Genomic DNA, 26,196 nt, shown 5'->3' with positions numbered 1-26,196 from the left:
CTTCAAGTAGGAATTCAATAAGGTTGGTAACTGGTTGCAATTCTCGTAACTATAGTAATGAAACTAATGATTGTTCTTGAGCACGAAGCTCTACATTGTAATGAAACCCATTCCCTTATATAGACCTTCGTTCTCTCTCCTGGTCCCTAGGACCTCTCCTATATGTTGGATCGTTAAGGATCGCAACGCGCTCCAGGAGCGCTGAAGCTCCTTGACGCTCCATCACGTGTAATTTATGTCATGTGACGCGGTATGTTGGATGCCGTCGTAACAGAAGGATTTAAAGAAGAGTTGAAAGTAAAGGAATTATTATTAAAACTAGCGATAAAAGTAGATATCATTTCCTTTTCTTTTTTAACATATTCTTTCTTTAGTTTTTCCTTTTCCTTTAAAGTATTAAGTTTATTCAAATATTTAAGGCTACAGTCAGCTATATGCTGATATCATTTGTATAACAACTTTTGTTGTTTCCTAAGGCAAAGAATCTTTACCATAGCCTTTTCCTCCTTCAAACAAAGGTATTTTTCTTAATGATTTAAGGCATATCAATTACTTTCTTAAGGAACTTTTTAATTTTAATCCTCAAATAAAAGAAACTCAATATTACAAGAAGAATATACACATACATATTCAGAACAATAAGAGTAATTGGAACGAGACAAATTCTTAATATATCGATAATTATCCAAATAACATACAAATACAAAATCATTTCGATATTATTAAATTCAATAGTCTGAGTAAGAAGGATTTGTTCCTTATGTTTTCGAACAGTTGAATGATTAAAGGAAATAGTGATGATAGGTATAATGAAAGAGCCCAAGATCATTTTGATTTATCGGCCAGGTGGGGAAATGGAGCATTATAAGATACTCGGAACAAGTACTAGTTTAAGAAGGGGATAGTATTACAATAAGTAACAGAATGCCATATGACCAGTGTCACATAGTGGAGTTCTTAGGAGCCAAAGCTTCAAGGAGATCCTTAAGAATCAGAACTCCAAAAAACTCCAAATCAATATCAAAGAATAAAGATCTATATAAGGAATAGAATTTCATTATAATATAAAGCTTTATATTCAAAAAAACAATTATTAATTTCATTACTATAATTACAAGAATTATAATAATTACAACCTTATTGAATTCCTACTTGAAATCTAATCTAAACCACTTCAAGAGATCTCTAGACACTTCCACATGACCCTAGAGGCAGCTCCCGTAACAGCAACCTCCCATATAAAATTACACGCCGATATCCCTCCGTCCCCGAAGATAGGAGCCTAGGAACTTCATACATTTGAATTGCTCGATAAAATTGTCGAGCAATCTGTTACCAGCCGACCACTTTACTTTTCTTCCTTTTGATTCCTTCATTGATACTCTGAATATGAAAATACCCTCCTCCTTCCATTGATGCTTTCAAAATTACACTCAAGTGAGAAACGCCAAATTGATACAGCCAAAGCCAAAGCCAAAAGCTACCCACGCCAATCCCTAAGTGCGAGTCACTTCCCATGATCTCGCAACGTAATATCAAGAAGATAGATTTATCTCCACCCTCGCAACTATAACCTCAACGCTAAAAGAACAGAATAATAATGTAACTACGTATCGAGAAAAACCGAAGTGACATTAACGACGATGCGCATAAGGATCTCCTATCGGCTCTCGGTCCCTGTATCGATCTCGCCCACGATCATGATTGGGACTACGACTACGACTATCGCGAGGTTCTCGGGAACCTCGATTATCGTAGTCGTGTCTAGTTCCATTACTATGTCGTGGACGATCGTCTCGACGGTCATCTCGTGGCAGCGGACGATCATCTCGGGGCGGACGGTCATCTCTTGGTCGTCTGTTCGTGTTATAACTTGGGATATACGTATCGATATTCCCACCACCGCCTCCAGCTCTACTGCGAGGAAGAGACGCGTGATCACGATCACGATGACCACGGCCATCTATATCTTGAGATCTGGACCGGTGACCATGTGAATCTGATCTTCCACCATCGTAAGCGAAATCAGTGGGCGGTGGTGGTCGTGGTGGTAAACCTCGATCGTCTCTTCTCCAAGCTGGTTTGCGGTCATCGTATTGCTGATGCGGTGGGCCACTATTTCTGTAGCCACCATGTGTGGGAGGAGGGGGAGGGTAGCGACCGTTTTGGTGACTTCGATTACTGGAGTAGTTATCATATCCTTGCCCGCTTCCATTTCGGTCCCACTGATCCGGTCCCATGCCTACATCGCCTCCCTTAGGAGGTGGTGGGGCCTGTTTTTGGCCCCGATGCTGCTTTGAATCGAATTCATGTGATGATTCCAAAATTGGTATGTCGTGCGGGTCTAGCGGTAAAGGAGAGTTCTTGAAGTATGGATGTTTTAATGCATCGATCGCGTTGGTGCGCTTCTTCCAATCGAGTTTAAGCAATTCCTGTAATAAAGAAATAGCTCCTGAGCCTTGTTCTCGAAATTTCTGTGCTAACGTCGAAGGGCGTGGTGGGCTGAAGTTGAGTCCCTGAGCTTTGGGTAACAGTCTCCATCCAGGCATGTTTTCCTCGTTAGGAGTGCCACACAAATCGAAAATGAGTTTAAGCTGCTGCTCCTCGCTCTCGCCTTGAAGAATTGGTTTTCCGAGGAACATTTCGCCAAAGACACAACTGGGGATCATTAGTTAAATTCTCAAAATCAAGATGTTGAACATACCCGACTCCCCAAATATCAATCGCTGGAGTATAATTTTGCAGTTCCAAAAAAAGTTCCGGGGGACGGTACCATCTTGTAACCACCACCACAGTATAATGCGCTTTTGCTTCTCCATTCCCCTTTCCTGCGACTGGCACAGGCTCATTATAGTGTCGCGCCAGACCAAAATCGGCAATTTGAAGTATACCTTTATTGTTGATCAATATGTTTGCAGCTTTGATATCTCGGTGAAGAATGTTGTTGTTGTGAATGAATTCCATCCCCTTGAGTAGCTGCAGCATATAACACTTAATTTGTGGTTCCGTGAAATGAATATTTGGGTTCTTCAAGAGGCCTGATAAGTCGTGGTCGAAGTAGGGAGTGACCATGTACATAATGGCCTTCTTCTTCTTATCGGTATTCTTCTGCGGGTGCTCGACGGCCATCTCCTCTAGACTCAAGACATTCTCGTGCGAAAGGAGTTTAAGGGTTTTGATTTCGCGAAGAGCTGTGATTGGAAATCCATCCTTCTCGTTGATCATCAGGATCTTTTTCAGAGCAACAACCATGCCAGTTTTTTTTGATTTGGCTTTGTGTACTTCTCCGAATGTACCCTCTCCGATTTTCCCCATGACCTCATAATCCGAAATTCTGGAGCAGCCGCGAAATGAACTTTGCGCCCGAGTATGCTGGCGCGCATGTTCTGGAGTGTGGATGCCATTGGTAGCATGCGGCGCTGGTCGTGATGGGGTCGCCATTCTGGCAGGAAAGTAAGATGGAAGCAGGGAACCTTGTTGTGTGCGCGTAGATTATCGAGTATGCAATCTCGCAGTTGTGGATTTCGAGAGTTTCCTTCGTAAAGAAATGACGTCTGTCTCGAATGGTGTTCGATGAGAGGGTAGATAGTTAAAACTAAAGCTTCGATTTCAGGGCTCGTGTTGCGAGGTTGAAATTGATCTTAACAGCATCGTTGCCTTTCCTCAGTACAATAGGAAGCGGAAAGACAGTAGGAAAGAGATTAGTTTTGGTGAAGAAAATTTATAGTACAGTACACAATAGAAAAAGTGAATTAAATACAAAGGTTCAAGGTTATCGGGCGAGTACCCAGCTTTCTGTGTTATGGCCTTATATATCGGGCTATTACATCTCATTTAGCTCCCGGGCCGGATTTCAAAGTTGTGTATGAACGACTGGGACTCAATCTGCATATTGAACCCTCACTTCTGACTACAACACAAGGCAACGACTATCGTAAGTTGTCCGCACGCCTGCTATTGACTGCATGGAATTTGTTCTCTGCTAAATTTGCATCTGGTACTAAACGCTCAGTAGCATTATGGCACAACCACCTCCAGGACCCGGAGGACTCTACAGAGCTCCACCTATATACAGATTCGCTGGTACAGCATTGGGAGCAAGCATGTGGTTCTTCGTATGTACTTTAATGTAGCCTTCTCACTGTTGCCATGCTAATCCGTATACAGTTGATGTATCGCGCGAAGAAAGACGGTACGGCCACTCTTTGAATATAGTCAAAACAATACAGAAACTGACACGATTTAGGTCCTGTATTCTTAGGCTGGAAGCATCCTTGGGATCATTGAACGTCAGAATGAGAAGGCGGTACGGCGGTAGTCAGGATGTATCCATGTGCTGCCAGGACCCAGACAATCAAGAGATACCGTCCAAAGCAGACTCTAGAATCACAACACGGATAGTGGGCCAAGAACTGTACATATGGAAGGAAATATTTCATTGGGCATTGGAGTTAAGATTAAGTCAATTATACGTAGTCTATCGGTTCTACAGTGTCTATGTTATTAGGCAGAGCTGGGTTTCTCAAACAAATAGTGGGATACACCCCATGTATCTCCACCTTCATAAGCAAACAATTCGGCGCACTGTGATTGAGTTAACAAAGTATATTTGAAGAAACAGAAGAAAATAACTTACTGCTAGGTAAAAGATCTGCCAGCGGTAGTACCACATTGCGGTATCCTTCTCGCCATATGTCTCTGTTAGGTGAGGCCAAATCTCCTGCTTGCTAGCTACCATCTTCGATAGCCAATCCTACAGTTGTTATCAGTATGGAAGACTAATGGTTAAACTGAATGATGGACTCACTTCGCAAGTCTTTGCGTAATGCTGGCCATTCACCCACCATTGCCTCTCAAGTTTGAGGTCCTTCTGGAAGAATAACAACAAATCCGCTGAGGGCATGGTACCTCCAGACTACAACATCCATGAGTCAGTAACTGCCTTTGGAGGAATTTTTCGGAAGCATAATCAGAGCTCAAAAGTTGCATCAGAAATTAGAGGCGAGGCAGCGAGATTGCATCACACTCCCAGATTCCAAGATTGAATGCCGAGTCTAGAGAATTGATTCTACTTACGAAAAAGTGTGTGCTCATCCATCCCTCCTCAAAATCGTAAGGTGTAGTCTTGTGAGCAAAAATATGAACAAATAGTTTCCCCCCTGGCTTCAGGGCTCTTCCAACCTTTGACATTAGTAGTTCATAGTTCTTCATATGCTCAAAGAGCTTCGCCTGATTAGCCATTGCCTCGAACGGATTCTTGCATGTGACTTACCTCAATGGATACAACTCGGTCGAAACTTTCTTTTTCAAACTCATAATCGACGACATTACCAGTGATGACTGTCAAATTCTTGAGCCCTTTCTCCTTGGCTTTCTCATCAATGTAGAGCTTCTGAGTTCTTGAGTTCGAGAACGCTGTGATCTTAGAATTTGGGAGAACTTCCGCAAAGTACAATGCTCCTGAACCCCAACCACACCTGAATTGCATTAGTTCATACCATCCCCATTTTCAGACCTCGTGTCTAGAGCTCAGAAACACTCACCCAAGATCCAAGATGCTCATCCCATCTTTTAATCCAGCCTTCTTCACATAAGTTCCCAGCATTTCCACTTCCGCCTGACCTAATGTTTCACTTCCCTTAGGATACAAACAACAACTATACTTCATTCTCGGCCCCAAACAAGCAGCAAGAACACCGGTTCCAACTTCATAATGTTGTTCATTGGCAGCAGCCGTCTCTATAGCGATAGGACGACTTCGAAGAAGCTCTACATAGTTCATTTTACGCTCGTAGGCCTCCTCTAATGAAGTACTCTTAATCAACTCAATTCGCTCACGCAATTGGCGACGAATGCCGAGCCGGATTACAGCATTTGGGAGATATCCTCCATCGAGGATCCAGTCTATAAAATGTTAGTTGCCACTGTCATACAGGATCTGAAGTAAGATGACGTAGATTGGGTTTACCATAATTCATGATTAGCAGTACAAAGATGTCAAAGGTCGAAGAACTAGAAGATAGTTCCCGTGAATATTTCTGGGGATTAAGGGAACTAAAATACAGATTGTTTCTGAGAGTTCGGGTATTCTGCGTTTCGGAATGTTCAAAGCGCGGGTAGGTGCACGGGTAGGTGCGCGGAAGAGTCCCCAGTTAATATCATCATCTAAAATGTACTCCGGTACCCGTAGCTCCCGTTAGCTTTCATGCTAGTGCTTTTCCAGTAAGTTAACTTTTCGCCCTCCCTATGTATACACGATTAAGTTTTCAACGATCGAGCATCGCTTAATAGTTTGGTTGAAAAGAATTATCGAAATAGATTCAAACTAATTCAAGTAGATTCAACAGGAATCTGGGTCTCATGCCAGGCTATCTTAAGATTCTTGTAAACCGTCTATTTTCCAGCTTGTGTACAAATATAATTACATCTACATTGTTTATTGCGTGTTCGTTTATTGGCCGCAACCATTATTGCATGGAACTCAAGCGCATCTCCTCCAATACCAACTTGTATGTCTTCCTCTGCTTAGGCTTCCGGCTGATTGACGTCTTCAAAATACCCAGATATTTTCCAAGTTTCGGTAGCAGATAATTTTCAGATGTCCATGCCAGCGAGATATATCCAATTCCTAGAAACAGGATAAAAACCTCGAAGTCCCAACTCATTTCGGTTAGTTGCATGAAATTCGCCAACCATTGTGAAGGATCAAAGAGCATATACAATGAGAATAGTAATGCTACGACAATCGTGACGACAAAAGGCACTAAGGAATAATTAGTCATCAAGAAGAAAGGAGAAAGAGGTGCAAACACTTACGATTATGTGCCATGGACTGACGGAAAGGCTTTCCCACACTGAGGACGATTCCAGAAAGAATGTATTCGAAGCAAGATACCAAAAATAGCGTAGTATTTTCGGAGCTTTCAATGTTAGATTCATCCTTGTTAAGGTGGGGAGGAATGAACCAAGGCTGTTGTCGCACTGCTTGAAATGCAATGGCCTGAATGAGGATGCAAATGGCAATTTGACCTAAGAGTGGCGTCAAGACCTTCCTTGATACAAGATTGGCTGTAGGTCGTTTCTGGCATAGAGTAGGGAAAGGTCCAGTCCATCCCATGAAGATAGCGATAGGTAAAATTAGTATTAGATCAATAAAGAGAAATTGAAAGTCCCCGAGGTTTGATGCAGATGCGTACAAGAAGCTCACAGATGTGAATTGAATGGCCGAGTACAGACTCATGTATTTGAAACAGCTGAAGCTGGTCACTAGAGCTGCTCTGCCCTCACGTATAACTTCAGGAACGCAGGTAATGTCGAACACTCGGCTGGTGAATGGCGCAGCGACGGAGGCTTCTGCTTCAGACAACGAGATGCCGACATCTGCGGCCTTCAAAGCTCCACAATCGTTCGCGCCATCGCCACAAAATCCGCAGCAGTAATCGATACTTTGTAGTTTCTCCACTAGCTCATGCTTCTCGTCGGGCGACATCCGCGCAAATACTTGACCACAGACTAACATTCTTTGTAGAACAACTGGAGGCGCAAAATCAACAACCCAGCGAAAGACATCTCCGCTCACGGCTAAAGAATAATTCCTTAGATTAGATATATCGTAAGGCAAAGACGCATCGCCCTCCACTGGCGGAGGAAGCGGAGTTAAAGTTTGATCGTCGAGTTTATAAATACCATTGTCAATGCTCTCCCATGACAATCGAGCTTTGGGATCTAGCGAGTTCCCTTCTGCGAAATGGGGTACAAAACAATGAGCGGTCTTGTCGATGAGATTGCATTCTCGGGCGACACTTATGGCTGTCAAGATATTGTCGCCCGTGCACATAACCTTCCTAATACCAGCTTCAGTCAGTTCGTCCAACACACCAGCTGTGCTCGGCTTGAGTTTGTTCTCAAAAATAATGAACCCAATGAAGTTTAGTTCCGATTCGGTGTCTTCGCGGCTCATCTTCTGCATCTTCACCCAGTTAAGCTTCTTGATATGTTTCGTAGCACAAGCAATGACACGAAAGCCTCTATGGGTATAATACGCAAGAAGATCCTCGAAATCACTGGGAAAGCTTTCCGCTTTACAAATATCTTTCATACATTCAGGGGCACCCTTTACATAGATGTCACACCCTTGGGACCCAAAGTTCCGGGCGATTACACTAGCTCGGCGAAGTTGGGAGACAAATTCGAAGGATTTGAGAACGCCAAGTTCAATAGGAGAGTTAGTGGCGTTGTCTTGATCATCCAGATCGTATTCCATGCCTGCCGGGGGTCGTGCAATTGAAGGTGACAATCCTCCCGAATCCTCATCATCGGTATCGCCGGAATTGTGCTGGCCTTCCTCAAAAGACCAGCCAGTAAAGTCAAACATTTTCAAATCCAGTGGGTCGCCCATAAGTTCGTCGTCAACGACTCGAAGTGAATGGCATGTTGCCATTGTGTAGAGTATGGCTTTATGGATGTTGTAATCAACTGTCGGGTCACGTTCGTAAGCCGCCCCGGGTAACAAGGATGTTGCATCAGTGAGAATATCACTGAATCTATTTGCGGGCTGGTGTACAGCTCTAATACCAAGCACATCTAGACCATCCTCAGTCAATGTTCCAGTTTTGTCGAAACATACGATGTCGAGCTTTCCACCGACATTCACTCTTTGAGGACTGATACAGAATATCTGCTTCTTTCTAAGGCGCCCTAGGGCGAAATTCGTTCCAATAGTAAGTGTAGCAGGCAAAGCTGGTGGAACTACAATCGTTATCAGATCCAGAGCTCTGACAACAATCAGGTGCCACGCCAGATTCAAGTGGACAAAGTTTATGAACGATGCAACAAATCCTAGCATTGCAATACCGCCCATGACAGATATGTACCGGAAGGAATCTCTGTAAAACTTGAATCCTGAAGGTTTTGGGAAGAGCATGGACCGAACCAATGCCCCTTTTGTGGTATTGAAGCCGGTCCGGACAGCCATAGCGAGACCAACTGCCTCACCATCGTTATCATCATGAGGACGACGTGCCCTGATGATCTTAGTCCCACAGAACAAAAAATGTTTCGCGAGATCCGGTGCTACGGATGAAGCAGATAGGTTGAGAAGCCGCAAAGATTCATCGGTAGCAGGAACTTTAGAAACCGGAACGGACTCGCCTAGAAGAAGTCAGAATTTGTCACTTGTGAGATTTGTAGACCTTACCAGTGAGCATGCTTTCATTGACAATACAATCGCCAGCCAGTAATAGACTATCACATGGAAACTGTCCTAAGGCAGGATCCGTAACCTCGTAAACATCTCCAGGAACAAGTTCACTTGATGGAACATAGCGCCCTAAGAATGTTAGCTTGTGTTTGCCAGAAAAGAAGAACCGCGTGACTTACAGAAGGAATTGCGCAGTACACGAACGTCACATTCAAATTTTGAAATCTCTCTCAATCGTTTCATTGTCTTTGGTTGAATTGTTAGTGTGTATAATACGATCTGCCAGATGTGTATATGTACTCACTGATTTAGTCTCTAGAAGTGTAGTGGTGATGCTCACAGCGGATATGACGAAAATACACGCAGCATAGTAATAGTACTGATCCATTGACCATAGAATAAGACTGGCAACTTGGAAAACATAGAACGGGTGGAATGCCTAAGCTGATTAGTGGGGATTGCTTGGAGGCGGAGAGGATTATAAAGTACCTCATCTACAAGAAGTTGAGGAACAGTCTTCTGCTTGATATCGATCATGTTGTTTCCGAAAACTAGTTCTCTATTTTCCTTTTCCTCTCCACTGATTCCAGAACGAATGGATTTTACGTCGGTCCATGCCGGATCCTTCCAGCCTGTGAGCTACTAGTTAGTGTGGTTCAATTATGACGGTGAGTTCACACAGGCTACGAAATAGCCCACGAATTCAAATAGTTTGGACTCTATTTACGACAATGAGGAAGCCTTGAACCTTCAATATTTCTGGGAAGCTGAGTCTGCCCAGTCCATTGGGATATCAAATTGTGATAAAGAATCTCAGGTTCTCGTTCATTAGAACTCTTCAAATTAAGGGTTCTGTGGTTGCTTGTGGACTATTGGAGCCCGTGGAGAAGTCAGATAGGGATGAAACTCACTATTACAAAGGACGAATCTATCCTTCAAAGGATTGAATGAGAATCGCATATAACGATAGTCAAGAATACGTAAGTTGTCTAAGATTGGGTCGTCGTCATAATCATAAGACATGTATTTCTTTTCTGATAGCCCGAAAACTGTGGAAAGAGAGCGCCCGTATTCCTTTGATTCGACATCTTGGACAACAAATTCTCCCCATTGGTTCTACGCACACAATTCAAGTCAGCACCCGTGTTATTGCAGTTTAAGGGGGCACGCTGAGTCGCATGAAAAGAATATTGAAATTTCGAGTATACGATTATTACTGACTTCAATGACAACCCAAGTACATTCTCTCAGAGGTGATGGAGTGCCAATGATCCGAACATGCCAGCGCGGCAACCATCGTAGCAAAAGATAACCAAGACCAAAGGAGAGTATACAGATGGCCAAGTATAGCGCAAACCCAAAGGTACTTGTTCGAAACCCAGCGACTACTACAGTAAGGTCCTCTGTGATGATGTATATTTTTTGATTCGTTCGATGACCTTGTCCAAGATTGCTCCCATCTGTTCTTGCACTGTCACTGCGTAATAATCGATCATGCACGGAATTTCTGGATTCTATGGTTGACGTCCTTCTCATAGCCAACCCGGCAGTTTCTAGGTCCGAATCTTCCTCTTGAAATTGAATGTCATCTTCCTCATCTATTATAGCGCTGTCGTCTTCGTCCTCGGCGCTGCGTAAAAGCTCATCGTCCTCGTTCTCTTGATAATAAGTGAAGCTTGCAGTTGAGTCTGCTCGTGACCGTCGATGTGCGAAGGATGCAATACTAGAGGGGACTGATTCAGAAACAGCGCCCGAAAACATCTCATCATGTGCCATCTCTACATCATCCATGAAACTTGTGGTGGACACATTGGAATCTCTTCTGTAAAGCCCATGGCGACTGGTTCCCCTATAATTTGCGATCGAGCTACTTCGCCGCGGGCGGTGGCCTGCAGCAGCAGAACCATTGGACTCTGCCATATTGAATTGACGAAGAAATAAAGCTTTGAGCTGAAGATTGAATAATTATGAAGGCGAACTATACATTATCGGTGAATGGGCCAAAATGTTGGCGGCCAACCTAGAAGCTTGGAAAAAGTTATAATTTCGTAGCGCGGCGCGATTCAACAAGCAGTACTAGGAAAGCCTTACTCACTATTAACTAGACTCCCGCTATCAAATTACCTAGGTGCAAGCGAGGTGCCTTGGTAGTTCAGCGTATTTTGACTGGTAATTGGTCATCTCAACCTCAACCTCAGGTTCATTATTTTCGCCCCGCCTTATCGGTTATTTCAGAAGTCGTGGTAGCCCGCAATCACAATCTAAATAAATCTTGGACGCTAAGATCCAACAACTTCTCAACCTCCACCTCAAGAACTTTTCTTCTTAAGAACATCGCCACGAGACAAAATCTCTAACACCCTAAGAGATACCTTCCTTTCTTTTATCAACTTACTCAAATAACTTGAAAGAATCGAAAAGATGTCGGATATTCCAAAGAAAAACAACCCCCAAACCGCCCCGTAAGTTTCAAAATAGACATTCCGAATACTTCAAAAAATTCCATTTACAATACTGACATTTTAATTCTCAGTACTCCTCAAAATACCCCAATGAACAACGCTCCTATTTCATCGCATGCTCAGCAACCTGGTGTTGGCACGATTAAGGAAGGTACGTTGTTACTCCGTCCTACACCGAGTTTTTAAGCCAATGACTGACATTCATCCTGCAGAGGAGTTCGACCGCGCTACAGCAGCCTCCATTTTCGCACAAAACCCAAAACTTGTCGAAATGATTCAAGGAAAGCTTGGCTCCCTTGTTGGCCGTTCATCTGGTTATGTCGAATCCCTCCCTACACCCGTCCGTCGTCGCGTTGCCGGCCTCAAGGGCGTTCAGAAAGAACATTCGAAGTTAGAGGCCGAATTCCAAGAAGAGGTATTGGAGCTTGAGAAGAAGTACTTCGCCAAGTTCACTCCTCTCTACCAGAAGAGAGCTAAGATCGTTAACGGTGAAGTTGAGCCTACCGAGGAGGAGATTAAATCGGGTGAGGAGGACGATGAAGAGCACGACGCAGAACAAGCCGAAAAGGTCGATGAGTCCGCCGAGAAGATCTCCGGTATCCCAGAATTCTGGCTTTCCGCCATGAAGAACCAAGTTTCGCTTGCCGAGATGATCACAGATAGAGATGAGGCTGCTCTCAAGGACTTGACCGACATTCAAATGGAATACCTTGACAAACCTGGTTTCCGTTTGATTTTCCAATTTGCCGACAACGAATTCTTCACTAACAAGACAATCACCAAGACTTACTTCTACCAAAACGAGAGTGGCTACGGTGGAGACTTCATCTATGACCATGCTGAGGGTGACAAAATCAACTGGAAGGAAGGCAAAGATTTGACTGTCCGAGTTGAGAGCAAGAAGCAACGCAACAAGAGTAAGTTTGTTACAACTTGGTCATGCTAGAATTTTACTAATCATCACTTCAGACACAAAGCAAACCCGTGTTGTTAAGAAGACAGTCCCAACAGAGTCCTTCTTCAACTTCTTTTCCCCACCTAAGGCACCCACCGACGAGGACGATGATGACTTGGCTTCGGATATCGAGGAGCGCCTTGAGCTTGATTACCAGTTGGGTGAGGATATCAAGGAGAAGCTTATTCCACGTGCAATCGATTGGTTCACTGGTGAGGCCCTTCAATTCGAGGAATTAGATGACGATTTGGAGGAAGGCGATTTTGAGGATGAAGACGACGAGGAAGATATGAGTGAAGACCGTGATGATGATGAAGATGAGTCGGATGAGGACGTAAGTTGTCAGACACCCATTTTACCTACATAAACTAACTGGAATTAGGATGATGCTGCAAAGCCCAAGCAAGAGGCTGCTGAGTGTAAGCAAAGTTAGATGAAATTTTGAGGGTTATCGACATTTTCACTCCCCGACTATCTTCCCAAAGGAACGACATTCTTGGCCTAAGAGTACCTCCGAAGTGCTTTTGGCACACAAAGTCGTTGAGGAAGCATAGTCCGCAATTGCATAGGTGTTTTTCCCAAACTGCATTTTTGATCCGGTATTTTACTCGCTTCTATTAGAATAGCCTAATTGCTTAAGAAGCTTACATCCCTTCCGTATTTTTTGATCTCTATTCTCCACTGGTAATCCCTATGGAGTATGTAGATTTCTTCTTAGGAAAAGTCAAATGACAATCACGATTCCATTCAAGTCCATATTAGTTTCTGCATTTGTGAGAAGAACAAAAAGAATGAGGTTGTTAAAGCAACATCCTGCATACCTAGTATACACATCATGTCGGTCATTTGAATTCTGTTGAACATGTGAATTGGTACCTACTAGGTAGGTAGTTCTCATCAAGTTGAATGATTTTACCCCGCGTCAACAAAACAGACGGAAAATGAAATTTTGCAGGGTTCTCTTCCCAGACTTCAGCCTTTTCATTGAAACAAAATATATGGGTGGATTACACCCCACGCGAAATGATTTATACTGTAACAGGTCCCAGGTTCTAATTGCCATTCTTTCTGAAACATTATTCCTTTGAACCTTCAATGTCAATCTAGGAGTCAAGCACAATAGGTAGAGATGTCAAACTCCTCATATCAAAAGCATCCCAACATCTAAACATTCTTCAGCATCATCTAACTGGGATTGCTCAATTAAGTGATCCTTCAGGTCCAATGCAAGGGATCTCATTTGGTGTGCAATTTACGTATTTTGTACATAGGATACCAGATTTCGACAATCTATCTATATACACGGCGTCCTGTCTACATTCAAAGGGTTTCTTTCTTCGGGAGATATCTTGCAAGCTATCCTTATATTTCAAATGCCCTGATTATAACTCTATCCATCACACATATCCATTCAAGTGTGCAAACGACTTATATCGAAACAATCAACCCCTGAATTCCTTTTTGAGTTTTGATCTTTCATTGAAGTTTATCTTGACCCCTTGACTAGCATCAACCCCCTCTGTTCCCTAGGGACGGACTTGTCATACACACTGCTTACCCATGCTATACGTAGGAGAAAAAGGAGGGCAAAATTGATCAACATAATAAATTCCATGACAAATCAACCACAAGTGAAATTATAAGAGCTAAGAGAATTAAACAGATCCTTGAATAGTTTCCAGTTATAGTGCTATTTGAACTTTTAATTCTCTGAGTTGAAATGGAACAATTAGATTTTTGAAGGAAGGGCTTCGCCAGTGGTCAATCCCGGTCTGCTGGCACTCCGGAGAATGAAAACGCATCATTCATTGCAGCACCGAGTTTTATTTCCAGCATGGAAGAAGTTTGCATTTCAAACTTGTACTAACCAAAAGTCAATCCCCTATCACCTAAACCATTTGTCGACATTTAACTACGGCTAGGCACAAACACACTACAAATTGACTCACTTCTAAGTTTTACAGAAGGCTAGAGACCGTTGAGGGCTTGATGTTCAATCTTGTTTCTCAAACAGTCACCAACGCAGTCTCGCGGTCTCATGGGGGGAACTTTCTGAAGGTGGACGCATCAGATGAGCTGTTCCTCATCTGTCTCATCAATACGAAGATTCTTAAAGGGTACTGCAAGAAATATGAAGAAATTGAAGGCAACAAGTGAGAAATACGATCTAACTGGGTTCTTTCAGATCGTGGTGCCTGGTGTATTCAAGATTTCTCATATGGCACTTTGATGGGCCTCGAAGGTTATGATTCTCCCTAGCACTGTGCTGGGTTCTATTAGATCCTCTGCTAAAAATCGAGATGTAGGAAGTGGTAGCTGGAATCGCCAACTACGATTTTATCTTCTAGCACATATATCTATTCAGCCAAGTTTCCGGAACTCCTTACAGAACTCCAAGACGCTTTTTACTCTAACGCTGCATCTACTTCGAAAGATTTTTTGCTGCGTTAAGATTTCAAATCTGCAATGAATCAATTTGATATTCGACAACCGATAGTGCAGGGTTAGGATCCAAGATTTCTAGAAAACTTTATTGGTAGGCTAAGCCCTACACTATATTTCCACGCGAAAGATATAATATCTGGACCTAGAATTTAGCCTTTCTACCAGGTATCTATAGCATTGTCATACAAATTCATGATGTAGACAAGTAAATCACAAGTATATGGTCGAGTATTACTGACTTCTGCTTGAATAACTAGGCAACCTTTCATAAAACTCTATGCTGTGTCTCCCCAACCATATTTCCCCAACTTTAAGCCGGGAGATAATTTGACATGGCCAATGTGGCTTGAACGATGGGCAACAATGGTGAAATAGAAAACACCGACTTCATGCATACATTTGTAGGTACCTAGGTATATAGTAGATAACTTAAAACTTACAGAAAACAGCAGCTGTATCTGTGTTTGGTTCGAGTGCTTATTTAATACTGTGGATTGAATTTACACGTTACCATTTTGAAGTGATTCGAAGCGGTGAGATACCGATAACACTCGTTATTATTCTGTCTTGCATGATTCGTCAAATAGAAAAGAGATGTTGATGTTGTTGGATTCGCCCGATTGCATGACAAGGGAATAAACTCAATTTTAATTTGGATGATATACCTAAATAACACTTGTAGCATCAAGAAAGGAGGAAAGAAAATCAGGACTTCCTACTCCGTACAGCACGCACGCTCGCTTCCTTCAGATCTGCTCTTTTCTGGAGTCCCATCATACCCTTTGCCTTTGTCCCACATTCACGAAAATAGGGGTCACCGGGAATCTGGTGAACTTTATGACTAAAATATTTAGCGTCGCCAAGACATATCCCTGTTGACGACTGAGCTCGCGACAAGCATCCTAAATCCCAAATACCGTGGCTCTCAACTCCTTACCATCTTCGAATGCATCTTGTACTTATTTTACAAAGAAAAAGAAGACAAGTCATTTGCGGTGGCATATCTTCAACACCTATCTCGCTACTTACTTGATCAACACCATTACAATTAGGGTGGTTTATTTCATGCAGACCGATACTGGAAGAACCACGTCCCCATTATTATTATATTTGAAGCAGTTCGAGGGCAGGCAGGTTCTCGATAATCAACACCGCCATCATGGCGCATAATTATGAGATTGGTACGAAGGCATGGCAGCCGGATACTACTGAAGGATGGGTTGCTTCGGAATTGGTCTCGAAAGCTTTGAATGGAGACAAGTACACACTTGTCTTTCAACTCGAAAATGGAGAGGTTTGTTATCCTGTAACTGGAGAGAAACCTCACATATTTGTTTCTCTCCCCTTCCTCCCGAATTGTGCTGACCTTTATCTTTCACGGCAGACCAAGTCTGTAGAAGCCACAGAAGAAGCGTTGACACAAGCAAATAATGCCTCTCTACCCCCTCTCATGAATCCAACAATGCTCGAAGCTAGTGATGATCTAACGAATCTTTCCCATCTCAACGAGCCTGCTGGTATGTCATCAAACACATTTTGTTCCGTTTCCTCCAACTGACTATGCGGTGCAGTCTTACAGGCTATTCGATTACGATACTTGCAGAAAGAAATATACACATACAGTGGTATTGTGCTGATAGCAACGAATCCCTTTGCACGAGTTGATTCTTTATACGTGCCTGGCATGGTACAGGTGTATGCGGGAAGGCAAAGAGCTACTCAAGCTCCGCATTTATTTGCCATTGCAGAAGAAGCGTTTGCGTATGTAATTGTTATTCAAAACCCGGTGACTTGCTAACAATTTTTAGGGACATGTTACGGAGTCAAAAGAATCAGACAATAGTGGTATCAGGAGAATCTGGAGCCGGAAAGACTGTCAGTGCCAAATACATTATGCGATATTTTGCTACTAGAGAATCCCCAGATCAGCCGGGGACAAGGACGAAGCGGGGTACAGAGCAAATGAGTGAAACCGAAGAACGAATTTTGGCCACGAATCCTATTATGGAAGCTTTCGGTAACGCCAAGACCACACGTAATGACAATTCATCTCGATTTGGAAAATATATTGAGATTATGTTCGACGACAAGACGAACATCATTGGAGCAAAAATCCGGACCTACTTGTTAGAGCGTTCGAGATTAGTGTTCCAACCGCTCAAGGAGCGAAATTACCACGTTTTCTATCAGTTAGTAGCAGGGGCATCGGAAAGCGAGGCAAGGGAACTCGATTTGAAGCCCGTAGAGCAGTTTGATTACCTTAACCAAGGAAGCTCGCCAACTATCGACGGTGTTGATGATAAAGCAGAATTCGAAGCGCTCAAGGGATCTTTGGCAACCATTGGAGTGGATGCTGGTCAGCAAGCGGATATCTTTAAATTGCTTGCAGCATTGCTGCATTTGGGAGACGTAAAGATCACAGCCTCGAGAACGGACTCTGTCTTGGCTCCTAACGAGCCGGCATTGTTAAAGGCGACAGCTTTACTTGGTGTGGATCCTGTCGAGTTCGCAAAGTGGACTGTGAAGAAACAGTTGATTACAAGAGGCGAGAAGATCACTTCAAACCTGACTCAACAACAAGCCATTGTTGTGCGAGACTCGGTTGCAAAGTTTATCTACTCAAGTATGTTCGATTGGCTCGTAGATAGTATCAACCATGCCCTTGCCACCGATGAAGTATTAGCCCGTGTGAGGACTTTCATTGGTGTGTTGGATATTTATGGTTTCGAGCATTTTGCCAAGAACTCTTTCGAACAATTTTGTATCAACTACGCAAATGAGAAACTCCAACAGGAGTTCAACGCTCACGTGTTCAAGCTCGAACAAGAGGAGTATCTAAGGGAGGAGATTGACTGGACTTTTATTGACTTTTCGGACAATCAACCTTGTATTGATCTGATTGAGGGAAAGCTTGGTGTATTGTCACTCCTTGACGAAGAATCCAGGTTGCCCATGGGATCAGACGAGCAATTTGTCACGAAGCTACATCATAATTTCGCCGCCGACAAGAACAAATTCTACAAAAAGCCTCGCTTCGGGAAATCGTCATTCACAGTTTGCCATTATGCTATCGATGTCACTTATGAGTCGGACGGCTTTATTGACAAGAATCGTGACACTGTTCCTGACGAGCATATGGCAGTTTTGAGAGCCTCCTCGAACAAATTCTTGGGCACAGTTTTGGATGCTGCCTCTGCTGTGAGGGAAAAGGATACTGCCTCGGCAACAACCTCGGCTGCAACAAAACCTACACCTGGTAGACGCATTGGTGTTGCTGTCAATCGCAAACCTACTCTAGGTGGCATTTTCAAGTCATCTCTTATCGAGCTTATGAGCACTATCAACGGTACTGATGTTCACTACATTCGTTGCATCAAGCCCAACGAGGCTAAGGAGTCATGGGTATTCGAGGGTCCCATGGTTTTGAGTCAATTGCGAGCTTGTGGTGTGCTCGAGACGGTCCGCATCAGTTGTGCGGGATATCCCACACGTTGGACATATGAAGAGTTTGCTTTACGATACTATATGTTGACACCATCATCAGCGTGGACATCAGAAATCCGTGATATGGCAAATATAATTCTTACCAAAGCACTCGGTGCTAGCAGTGGAGGTGGATTGGACAAATATCAACTTGGTCTGACAAAGATCTTTTTCCGCGCAGGAATGTTAGCCTTTTTGGAGAACTTGCGAACAACCCGACTTAACGATTGTGCAATTATGATACAGAAGAATCTGAAAGCGAAGTACTATCGACGCAAGTATCTTGATGCGAGGGGTGCGATCCTTACTTTCCAATCGGCGGTTCGAGGTCACCTGGCTCGTAAGAACGCTCAGGAGAATCGTAAGGTTAAGGCTGCCACAACCATCCAAAGAGTTTGGCGTGGTCAGAAACAACGCAAGAAGTTCCTGGCCATTCGCAATAACGTTATACTCGCTCAAGCTGCTGCCAAGGGATTCTTGCGCAGAAAGGAAATCATGGAGACTCGAGTTGGAAATGCTGCGATGATCATCCAACGGTCATGGCGATCGAGGCAGTCACTCAAGAAGTGGAGAGACTACAGGAAAAAGATTGTCATTGTTCAAAGTCTTTGGAGAGGTAAATCGGCACGTCGTGGGTACAAGAAGATCCGCGAAGAAGCAAGAGATCTCAAGCAAATTTCCTACAAATTGGAAAACAAGGTCGTCGAACTTACTCAGTCTGTTGGCACGATGAAGAGAGAGAACAAGACTTTAGTGACCCAAGTGGAGAACTACGAAAACCAGATCAAGTCGTGGAAGAACAGACACAATGCGCTGGAAGCTCGGGTAAAGGAGTTGCAAACTGAAGCCAACCAAGCTGGAATAACTGCCGCACGTCTCGCTGTTATGGAGGAAGAAATGACGAAACTCCAAACAAACTTTGACGAGTCAGCTGTCAATATTAAACGTCTACAAGAAGAAGAGAAAGAGTTGAGAGAGTCTCTTAGAATATCAAACCTAGAGCTCGAGAAAGCGAAGGAGGAGGGCACCTTACACGAATCTGAGAAGATCACTCTCAGGCAACAACTTGTTGACTTACAAGATCAACTTGACCTGGCAAAGCGTGCAGGCCCAATTCTACCACCGAACGGTGAGATTATGAATGGTGCTGCTGCCGCCCAACAAAACGGTCTTATCAACTTGGTTTCTTCGAAGAAACCAAAACGTAGAAGTGCAGGAGCTGAGCCACGCGAGCTAGATCGCTTCAGTGCAGCATACAACCCAAGGCCAGTATCTATGGCGGTCACAAGCAACAATCTTCATCAACAAACACTCTCTGGCTCCACATTCCAACCCAGTGTTGACACCATTGAGTTCGAGCTCGAGAATCTTTTGGCCGATGAGGAAGGCTTGAATGAAGAAGTCACAATCGGTTTGATCAAGAACCTTAAAATTCCAGTGGCTTCATCTACTCCACCACCAACAGACAAGGAAGTACTTTTCCCATCTTACTTAATCAATCTTGTCACATCAGAGATGTGGAACAATGGGTTTGTTAAGGAATCGGAAAGATTCCTTGCTAATGTCATGCAATCTATTCAACATGAAGTCATGCAACATGACGGTGATGAGGCTGTCAACCCCGGTGCTTTTTGGTTGTCTAATGTTCACGAGATGCTTTCTTTCGTCTTCTTGGCTGAAGATTGGTATGAAGCTCAGAAGTCGGACAATTTCGAGTATGACCGTCTCCTTGACATCGTCAAGCATGATCTCGAGAGCTTGGAGTTCAATATTTATCACACTTGGATGAAGGTATTGAAGAAGAAGTTGCAGAAGATGATTATTCCGGCTATCATCGAATCGCAATCACTTCCAGGTTTCGTCACCAATGAAAGCAATAGATTCTTGGGTAAATTGCTTCAGACGAATTCAGCACCTGCGTTCAGCATGGACAACTTGCTTAGCTTACTCAACAACGTTTTCAAAGCTATGAAGGCATACTATTTGGAGGACTCAATCATAACCCAAACAGTCACTGAATTGCTCAGGTTGGTTGGTGTCACCGCATTCAACGATCTTTTGATGAGAAGAAACTTTTTGTCGTGGAAGCGAGGACTCCAAATCAACTACAATATTACAAGAATTGAGGAATGGTGTAAGAGTCATGACATGCCGGAGGGAACTTTGCAGCTAGAGCACTTGATGGTAAGTAACATTGTGTTTCTCTAGTAAGACCACATACTAACATGATTACAGCAAGCAACCAAACTCCTCCAGTTGAAGAAAGCCACTCTTAACGATATCGAGATTATTCAAGATATCTGCTGGATGCTCTCACCTAATCAAATCCAGAAGTTGCTCAACCAATATCTCGTCGCTGATTACGAACAGCCCATTAATGGAGAAATTATGAAAGCTGTCGCTTCTCGCGTAACGGAAAAGAGCGACGTATTACTCTTGGCTGCCGTTGATATGGATGACAGTGGGCCATATGAGATCGCCGAACCTCGTGTCATAACAGCTCTAGAAACATATACCCCTTCATGTAATTATCCCCCCATTTTTTTAATAAAAAAAATCATTGCTAACAAAGACCTAGGGCTCCAAACTCCAAGGCTAAAGCGTCTAGCAGAGATCGTTTCTCAGCAAGCCATGCAACAACAGGAAAAAATGGAATATACTCAGGATGATATTGCCGAGCAATCAGACAATGAGGAGGCGAACAGTGCTTGATTGCGGGAAAAATTACGATCCCGTTATCTAATGCAAAACTTCCTACCTTCTTCTGTACCATTTTCACATCCACGAAATTAAGATCTTTTCTGCCATGGCTTGGAGAGCCTTTTGTATATGGCATTTGGGATCCTTTCAGCTTTTGCACGACCTTGGGGTAGCATGAAATCTTGATTGTTAGCGTATATTTTTATATCTTTGGAGGCGAGAAGGGGGACCAAAAGATTTTTCCTTCTTTTGTAGATTTGATAGCACGAGATTTCTCCGAAGTGCAATCGTGTACAATCTCCCAATTAGGCGTTGGAAGTTACTTTAATACTCTTGCTTTTTCACTCGCGATTTTTTAGTTACATCTTTCGGTTCTCTTTTTTCGGCTTCGTCTTTTAGGGATATGATATGGGAACAAGATAAGACCAACTGAGATGATTGATATTAGACGATGATATGAAAAGATAAGATGAGATGAAGATCACTAGAAGAAAGCTTTTTTTACGAAAAAGAATAGGAATGAGTGGGTTGTTACTTTATTCATGAGGTTTTTGGGGCGAATTTTTTGATAGAAATGTGAAATGAGATGATTGAGATGGTCAAACTTTAACGAGAAAACAGAATGCCAGATGCGATCTTGAATGTGTTTCGTATACTGTGTACTTGTGTGATGGAATGAATTTGTCAATAAACTCTTCAGTCCACTGGTTGCCTAGTAAGTTATTTGGTCTTGGCGGTGGTAGTGTGTATTCTTGTGATCACTCGAAGCTTGGATTATTCTTCTTTCTCTCATCTCTCTTATTTCCGCATCGCTGTCGCCGTCGTATTATATCATTTTACACCATTCCACTTCTCCTTGATTGTTGCGTTACCATCTTAGCACCCTGTCTACAAAGTATAGTGTGCGTATACTCTCGAGCTTTGGGTCTTTCTTTCTTTCCGCTCTGTATCCTTATTGGCTGCCCGTCTATTCGAGAATCAGGGGGAACTAATGATTTGGCTTTGGCAAAACTGTATTACTTGACTATTGAACGATATCTTGATGTTTGTCGTAGCGGGAGCTTCCTCTAGTCTTGTCGGTTGATTCTCGTTTATGTTTGTAAGGGGGGGCAGGGGGGTGGGTGGTCTTTCGTCATCGGGATGGGGATGATATCCTGAACGCTGACTGAACGAGAAGGTTTAGGCTTAGGTGAAAGCTAATAATTGATAGTTACTATCTTAGTAGCAGGTTTACATTTATAGTTATTGATTACAATTCAGTAGGTACTCATCCATCGCTATATTCAAATTGAAATTCTCGTCACTATCTTCCGCGATATCCTTCCTTTACCATTTTCAGACCCAAGCTAAATTCCTCCAACTGACCCTAAATTAACCCTCTCTCCTCTTAATCCTAACCCTCGTTTCTTTACCCGGCAAACACACGGCACTAGTTTTTATCATCTTAGGAATCGTCCACTTACCCTTCTTCTCCCCTTTCTTCGCAACCGGTCCGATGTCCCAATACATAAGGATTCCAGCCACGAAAGCCAAGCATTCTCGCTCGGCATATACGCGTCCTTTGCACATACTGGGTCCGCCACCATATGGACGAATCGTTTGGGGGTCGACGGATGTTTTGCCACTGTCGTCGGTGGTGAGGAAACGCTCGGGGTTGAATTCGGTGGGGGACTGAAAGTATGAGGGGTCGCGCATGTGGAGGTCGTGGGGGAGGGTAACGTATTCGTTTTTGTGGAGGACGTAGGTTGTTTTGTCAGTGGCCTTGCTAGATGATGTATTGGTGAGGGTGATGTCGTTTTCCAATTTTCGGAGAGATACGGGTTGGGAACATAATCGCGAGGCTTCTAGATAGGTGGATTTGAAAAGCGGACATTTCTTGGACAGGTCTTCGTGGGAGAGGTGAATGTGTGGAGCTTCTGAGAAGGAGCCGATTTTCTCGCCAGGAGTGACAGTTGCATAGGGGGAGATTTCGTCGCGGATTTTATCGGCAAGTCCGGGGGTGGAAAGGATGTAGAGGAGGTGCCAGTAGACGATAAGGGTGGAGTTTACTAGGAGAGCCCAGATAATCTAATACTAATGTTAGATAGTGGGCTAAGAGATGGGAGAGATGCGAACTTACAGATATATCTCCGCGCTCATTCGGTTTGAGGCCATGTTCTACCATAATGTCAGTTGCTGTAAAACCAAACTATTCTGGAATCTTACTTCTAAACAGTTCATGTCTCTTCAGGATGAACTCGCTAACGTCGTCTAAATCACCCCATGAGGAGTCCATTTGCTTTCCATCTACCGAAGCATCAAGAGCCTCTTGAAATCTGGTCATACTTTGTTGAATTTGGGAGCGAGAATAATGAGCTCTAGCAACAGCAGGCCAAGGAGTAAACCATGGAAGGCCCATGATGAAATACATCATGCCACGATCCATCTCATAAATATCATGCAGGACATGTGGATTATTATCCAGAAATTCACGGCCGAAAAGAGATGGTACGGAAGCGTGCCCAAGTATATCTCGTACCAAGGCCATAAGATCAACCTCCATTTCGTTGTTTGAAATGTACTCAGCATTGGCCCATTTCTCCCACGGATGTTGATCTATCTCACTTTCCATGAATGAAACCATTTGTGGAATTAGGCGTTCTAGGTTGCGCAAGGTTTTGCCCAGCATGCTACTAAGATATGGTTCTTTCATGAGATACGTGAAAATAGATGTGTATTCCTTGTGACAAGATTTAGCTTGGTGTATTAATCAAGATGAGTTAGTCTTACCTCCCAGTTGTCCAAATACACCTTCTCTGCCTTTTTGGGTAGTCCAAAAAACTAAGATATTTGTTAGCAACACAAGAAGCTATGTCAATTCATGGGTTTGGAATTCGTGGCAATAAATTACCTACCTTTGTTGATAGATTTAACGCAACCGTTTTAAACGCAACATCCGATTCCCTTTTCTGTAGTACTCTAATACAATTTTAGTGATCGTGGATATGAATATTTCCTCACTCATATACTTACGCCTTTACCAAGTTTGGATTTGAGACTATATTGATCAGTTTTTGTGTAGCTACTCGGGAAATGCAAGCGACTTACTGATATTATGGGTAGAGCCTCCGAGATTAAGCGCAAATATGCCTAGCTAAATGTATTAGCACTTATTTGACGTTTAAGTATTGCATTGCAGTGTTCTCAAATATGAATTCTGGGGTCCAAGGGCGTCCAAATAGAAAAAGTTTCCGCTTCGGGAAACGTCTTGGGCCGAACTCACCATGGGCACTTTGGTCTCTATACACTCGTCAGCATCTACGTTATACAGCCAGAATCCAGGATTCTAAGTACCTTAATTCGCAAGCCAACTTCTCTCCATTCGTCAAACTATCTTTTCATCAGTCTCGAAATTCCACTACCCCTATATGACACGTGAGACGTACAATGCAACCACATGTCCTAACCCTGGCACCCAATAAGCCGGCATCCAAACCGTTTTTCCATCCTTCCCCTTCTGCTCTTCCGACGGCCTCTCGCTCAGTAGTCTAGTTGCTATCACCAGAAGGGCCGGTGCTAAAGCGATACTAAGAACAATAGGCAACGGCACCGAACGAATAATTGTGAGGGCATTTGTAAGCACGCCTCCGGATCTCGAGGCGTCGATGGCATCGGTGGAATTCGTGAGGGGCTGGTAGAAATCGTCCATGATGGAAGATAAACTATTGTTGCAAGATGAGATTAATTGAGTAATACAATCATTACCTTACTGAGTAGCTAGGATTTTTCCGTGTGGTTGTTGAAGTCTATCGATGCCGCCAACAGTTTTTGTGGATGTGGTGTGGTGGTGCTGGGATTGCACGATCCATATTCGCCAATGCAATTGCACTACTTTTCGACCGGATGAGTCGAAGCTCCGCGTATATCACAATACAATACAAGAATATGAATTTAAAGTCACAACTTTTTTTTTAAAAAGTCTGGTATTTTATTTTTTTGCTTCTCTTCTTGAACCTCAACTCCCACACTCTCACTCATCAATAATTGCCCTTTCCTGCATAAGGAAAATCTTTACATCTCCATTCATCATGGCTCCTCCCACAACCCTCAATTTCATCACCGGCAACAAAAACAAACTTATCGAGGTGAAAGCTATTTTGGGTGATACCATTGATCTCCAAAGTCAATCTCTCGACCTCGTTGAGATCCAAGGGACAATTGAGGAAGTCTCCAGTGACAAATGTCGCAGAGCTGCTGAAATTGTTTGTTTTCATATTCCCCAGCTTTTGTAGTGTTACTAATATCACATTTAGATTCAAGGTCCAGTACTAGTTGAGGATACATGTTTATGTTTCAATGCATTGAAGGAATTGCCTGGTCCATATATGTAAGATTTCTCGGTCAAGAATCACATTGAGAGTGTTCTGGTCACTAATGATAGGCAGTAAATGGTTTATGGATAAAATAGGCCATGATGGACTGAACAATATGCTTGCTGGCTTTTCAGATAAATCTGCACAAGCAATATGTACATTTGCCTATTCTGAAGGCCCAGGTCATGAACCTATTATCTTTCAAGGAAGAACGGACGTAAGTATATCCCAATATTCCTGCGTGCCGTCATATGGCTCTAACACTTCCTAGGGCAAGATCGTACCTGCAAGAGGTCCAGCTGCATTTGGTATGTTCTACTATACCACTAAAAAGACCTCTTTTTGCTAATATTCCTTGATTCGTAGGCTGGGATCCTATTTTCGAGTATGAAGGTCAAACGTAAGAACTCCTTCCTATTGCATTTTGTGTTTTCATTCCACGATATCACATAGATATTGACCCCGTCCCTTTTTAGATACGCCGAGATGGAGAAAGTTGAGAAGAACAAAATCTCTCATCGTTTCCGAGCACTCGAGAAATTAAAGACATGGCTGCAAGAAGAAGCATAGAGTCCAATAAACGGAGGACAAGGAATGGAG

The 26,196-nt window shown here is 43.2% G+C and overlaps 8 protein-coding genes across 8 annotated transcripts; 4 read left to right on the top strand and 4 right to left on the bottom strand.

The window, feature by feature from the left end:
- Positions 1 to 1,634: 1,634 nt before the first annotated feature.
- On the bottom strand, positions 1,635 to 3,441 carry EAF01_005193 (uncharacterized protein; the record flags this gene model as incomplete). Its single annotated transcript, XM_038913448.1, has 2 exons — positions 1,635 to 2,658; positions 2,705 to 3,441. The coding sequence occupies 2 exons, from the start codon at positions 3,439 to 3,441 to the stop codon at positions 1,635 to 1,637; spliced, it is 1,761 nt and encodes a 586-aa protein (XP_038771534.1).
- Positions 3,442 to 4,019: 578 nt separating this feature from the next.
- Positions 4,020 to 4,287, top strand: EAF01_005192 (uncharacterized protein; the record flags this gene model as incomplete). The annotated part of the gene is made up of 3 exons (XM_038913447.1): positions 4,020 to 4,115; positions 4,168 to 4,192; positions 4,247 to 4,287. The coding sequence occupies 3 exons, from the start codon at positions 4,020 to 4,022 to the stop codon at positions 4,285 to 4,287; spliced, it is 162 nt and encodes a 53-aa protein (XP_038771533.1).
- Positions 4,288 to 4,503: 216 nt separating this feature from the next.
- EAF01_005191 (uncharacterized protein) lies at positions 4,504 to 5,978 on the bottom strand (the record flags this gene model as incomplete). The annotated part of the gene is made up of 7 exons (XM_038913446.1): positions 4,504 to 4,584; positions 4,637 to 4,753; positions 4,808 to 4,915; positions 5,077 to 5,223; positions 5,273 to 5,477; positions 5,544 to 5,904; positions 5,969 to 5,978. 7 exons carry the CDS (start codon positions 5,976 to 5,978, stop codon positions 4,504 to 4,506), a joined length of 1,029 nt encoding a protein of 342 aa, XP_038771532.1.
- A 489-nt stretch (positions 5,979 to 6,467) lies between these two features.
- EAF01_005190 (uncharacterized protein) lies at positions 6,468 to 11,119 on the bottom strand (the record flags this gene model as incomplete). Its single annotated transcript, XM_038913445.1, has 8 exons — positions 6,468 to 6,763; positions 6,817 to 9,150; positions 9,197 to 9,328; positions 9,379 to 9,445; positions 9,504 to 9,638; positions 9,689 to 9,831; positions 10,111 to 10,315; positions 10,421 to 11,119. The coding sequence occupies 8 exons, from the start codon at positions 11,117 to 11,119 to the stop codon at positions 6,468 to 6,470; spliced, it is 4,011 nt and encodes a 1,336-aa protein (XP_038771531.1).
- A 369-nt stretch (positions 11,120 to 11,488) lies between these two features.
- On the top strand, positions 11,489 to 13,374 carry EAF01_005189 (uncharacterized protein). Its single transcript, XM_038913444.1, has 5 exons — positions 11,489 to 11,661; positions 11,733 to 11,812; positions 11,874 to 12,578; positions 12,631 to 12,950; positions 12,999 to 13,374. Exons 1-5 carry the CDS (start codon positions 11,621 to 11,623, stop codon positions 13,047 to 13,049), a joined length of 1,197 nt encoding a protein of 398 aa, XP_038771530.1. The 5' UTR covers positions 11,489 to 11,620; the 3' UTR covers positions 13,050 to 13,374.
- A 2,846-nt stretch (positions 13,375 to 16,220) lies between these two features.
- On the top strand, positions 16,221 to 21,256 carry EAF01_005188 (uncharacterized protein; the record flags this gene model as incomplete). Its single annotated transcript, XM_038913443.1, has 6 exons — positions 16,221 to 16,355; positions 16,446 to 16,578; positions 16,633 to 16,822; positions 16,870 to 20,728; positions 20,780 to 21,068; positions 21,123 to 21,256. The coding sequence occupies 6 exons, from the start codon at positions 16,221 to 16,223 to the stop codon at positions 21,254 to 21,256; spliced, it is 4,740 nt and encodes a 1,579-aa protein (XP_038771529.1).
- A 1,359-nt stretch (positions 21,257 to 22,615) lies between these two features.
- Positions 22,616 to 24,932, bottom strand: EAF01_005187 (uncharacterized protein; the record flags this gene model as incomplete). Its single annotated transcript, XM_038913442.1, has 10 exons — positions 22,616 to 23,311; positions 23,364 to 23,401; positions 23,450 to 23,963; positions 24,014 to 24,064; positions 24,139 to 24,202; positions 24,257 to 24,281; positions 24,332 to 24,373; positions 24,507 to 24,523; positions 24,578 to 24,613; positions 24,670 to 24,932. The coding sequence occupies 10 exons, from the start codon at positions 24,930 to 24,932 to the stop codon at positions 22,616 to 22,618; spliced, it is 1,746 nt and encodes a 581-aa protein (XP_038771528.1).
- A 379-nt stretch (positions 24,933 to 25,311) lies between these two features.
- Positions 25,312 to 26,166, top strand: EAF01_005186 (uncharacterized protein; the record flags this gene model as incomplete). Its single annotated transcript, XM_038913441.1, has 6 exons — positions 25,312 to 25,485; positions 25,537 to 25,610; positions 25,669 to 25,813; positions 25,868 to 25,904; positions 25,963 to 25,996; positions 26,073 to 26,166. The coding sequence occupies 6 exons, from the start codon at positions 25,312 to 25,314 to the stop codon at positions 26,164 to 26,166; spliced, it is 558 nt and encodes a 185-aa protein (XP_038771527.1).
- Between the last annotated feature and the right edge of the window lie 30 nt (positions 26,167 to 26,196).

This window comes from Botrytis porri, assembly GCF_014898465.1.
Source record: "Botrytis porri strain MUCL 3234 chromosome Unknown BPOR_006, whole genome shotgun sequence".
In the NCBI taxonomy this organism is placed as follows: Eukaryota; Fungi; Ascomycota; class Leotiomycetes; order Helotiales; family Sclerotiniaceae; genus Botrytis; species Botrytis porri.
Note: the sequence above shows the minus strand (reverse complement) of the source record. Positions and strands in the feature narration are given on the sequence as shown.

Coding starts and splice junctions, on each gene's coding strand:
- EAF01_005189 (XM_038913444.1), top strand. CDS start 11,621: ATGTCGGATATTCCAAAGAAAAACAACCCCCAAACCGCCCC. Junction 11,813..11,873: donor TGTTGGCACGATTAAGGAAG/GTACGTTGTTAC, acceptor TTCATCCTGCAG/AGGAGTTCGACCGCGCTACA. Junction 12,579..12,630: donor CAAGAAGCAACGCAACAAGA/GTAAGTTTGTTA, acceptor TCATCACTTCAG/ACACAAAGCAAACCCGTGTT.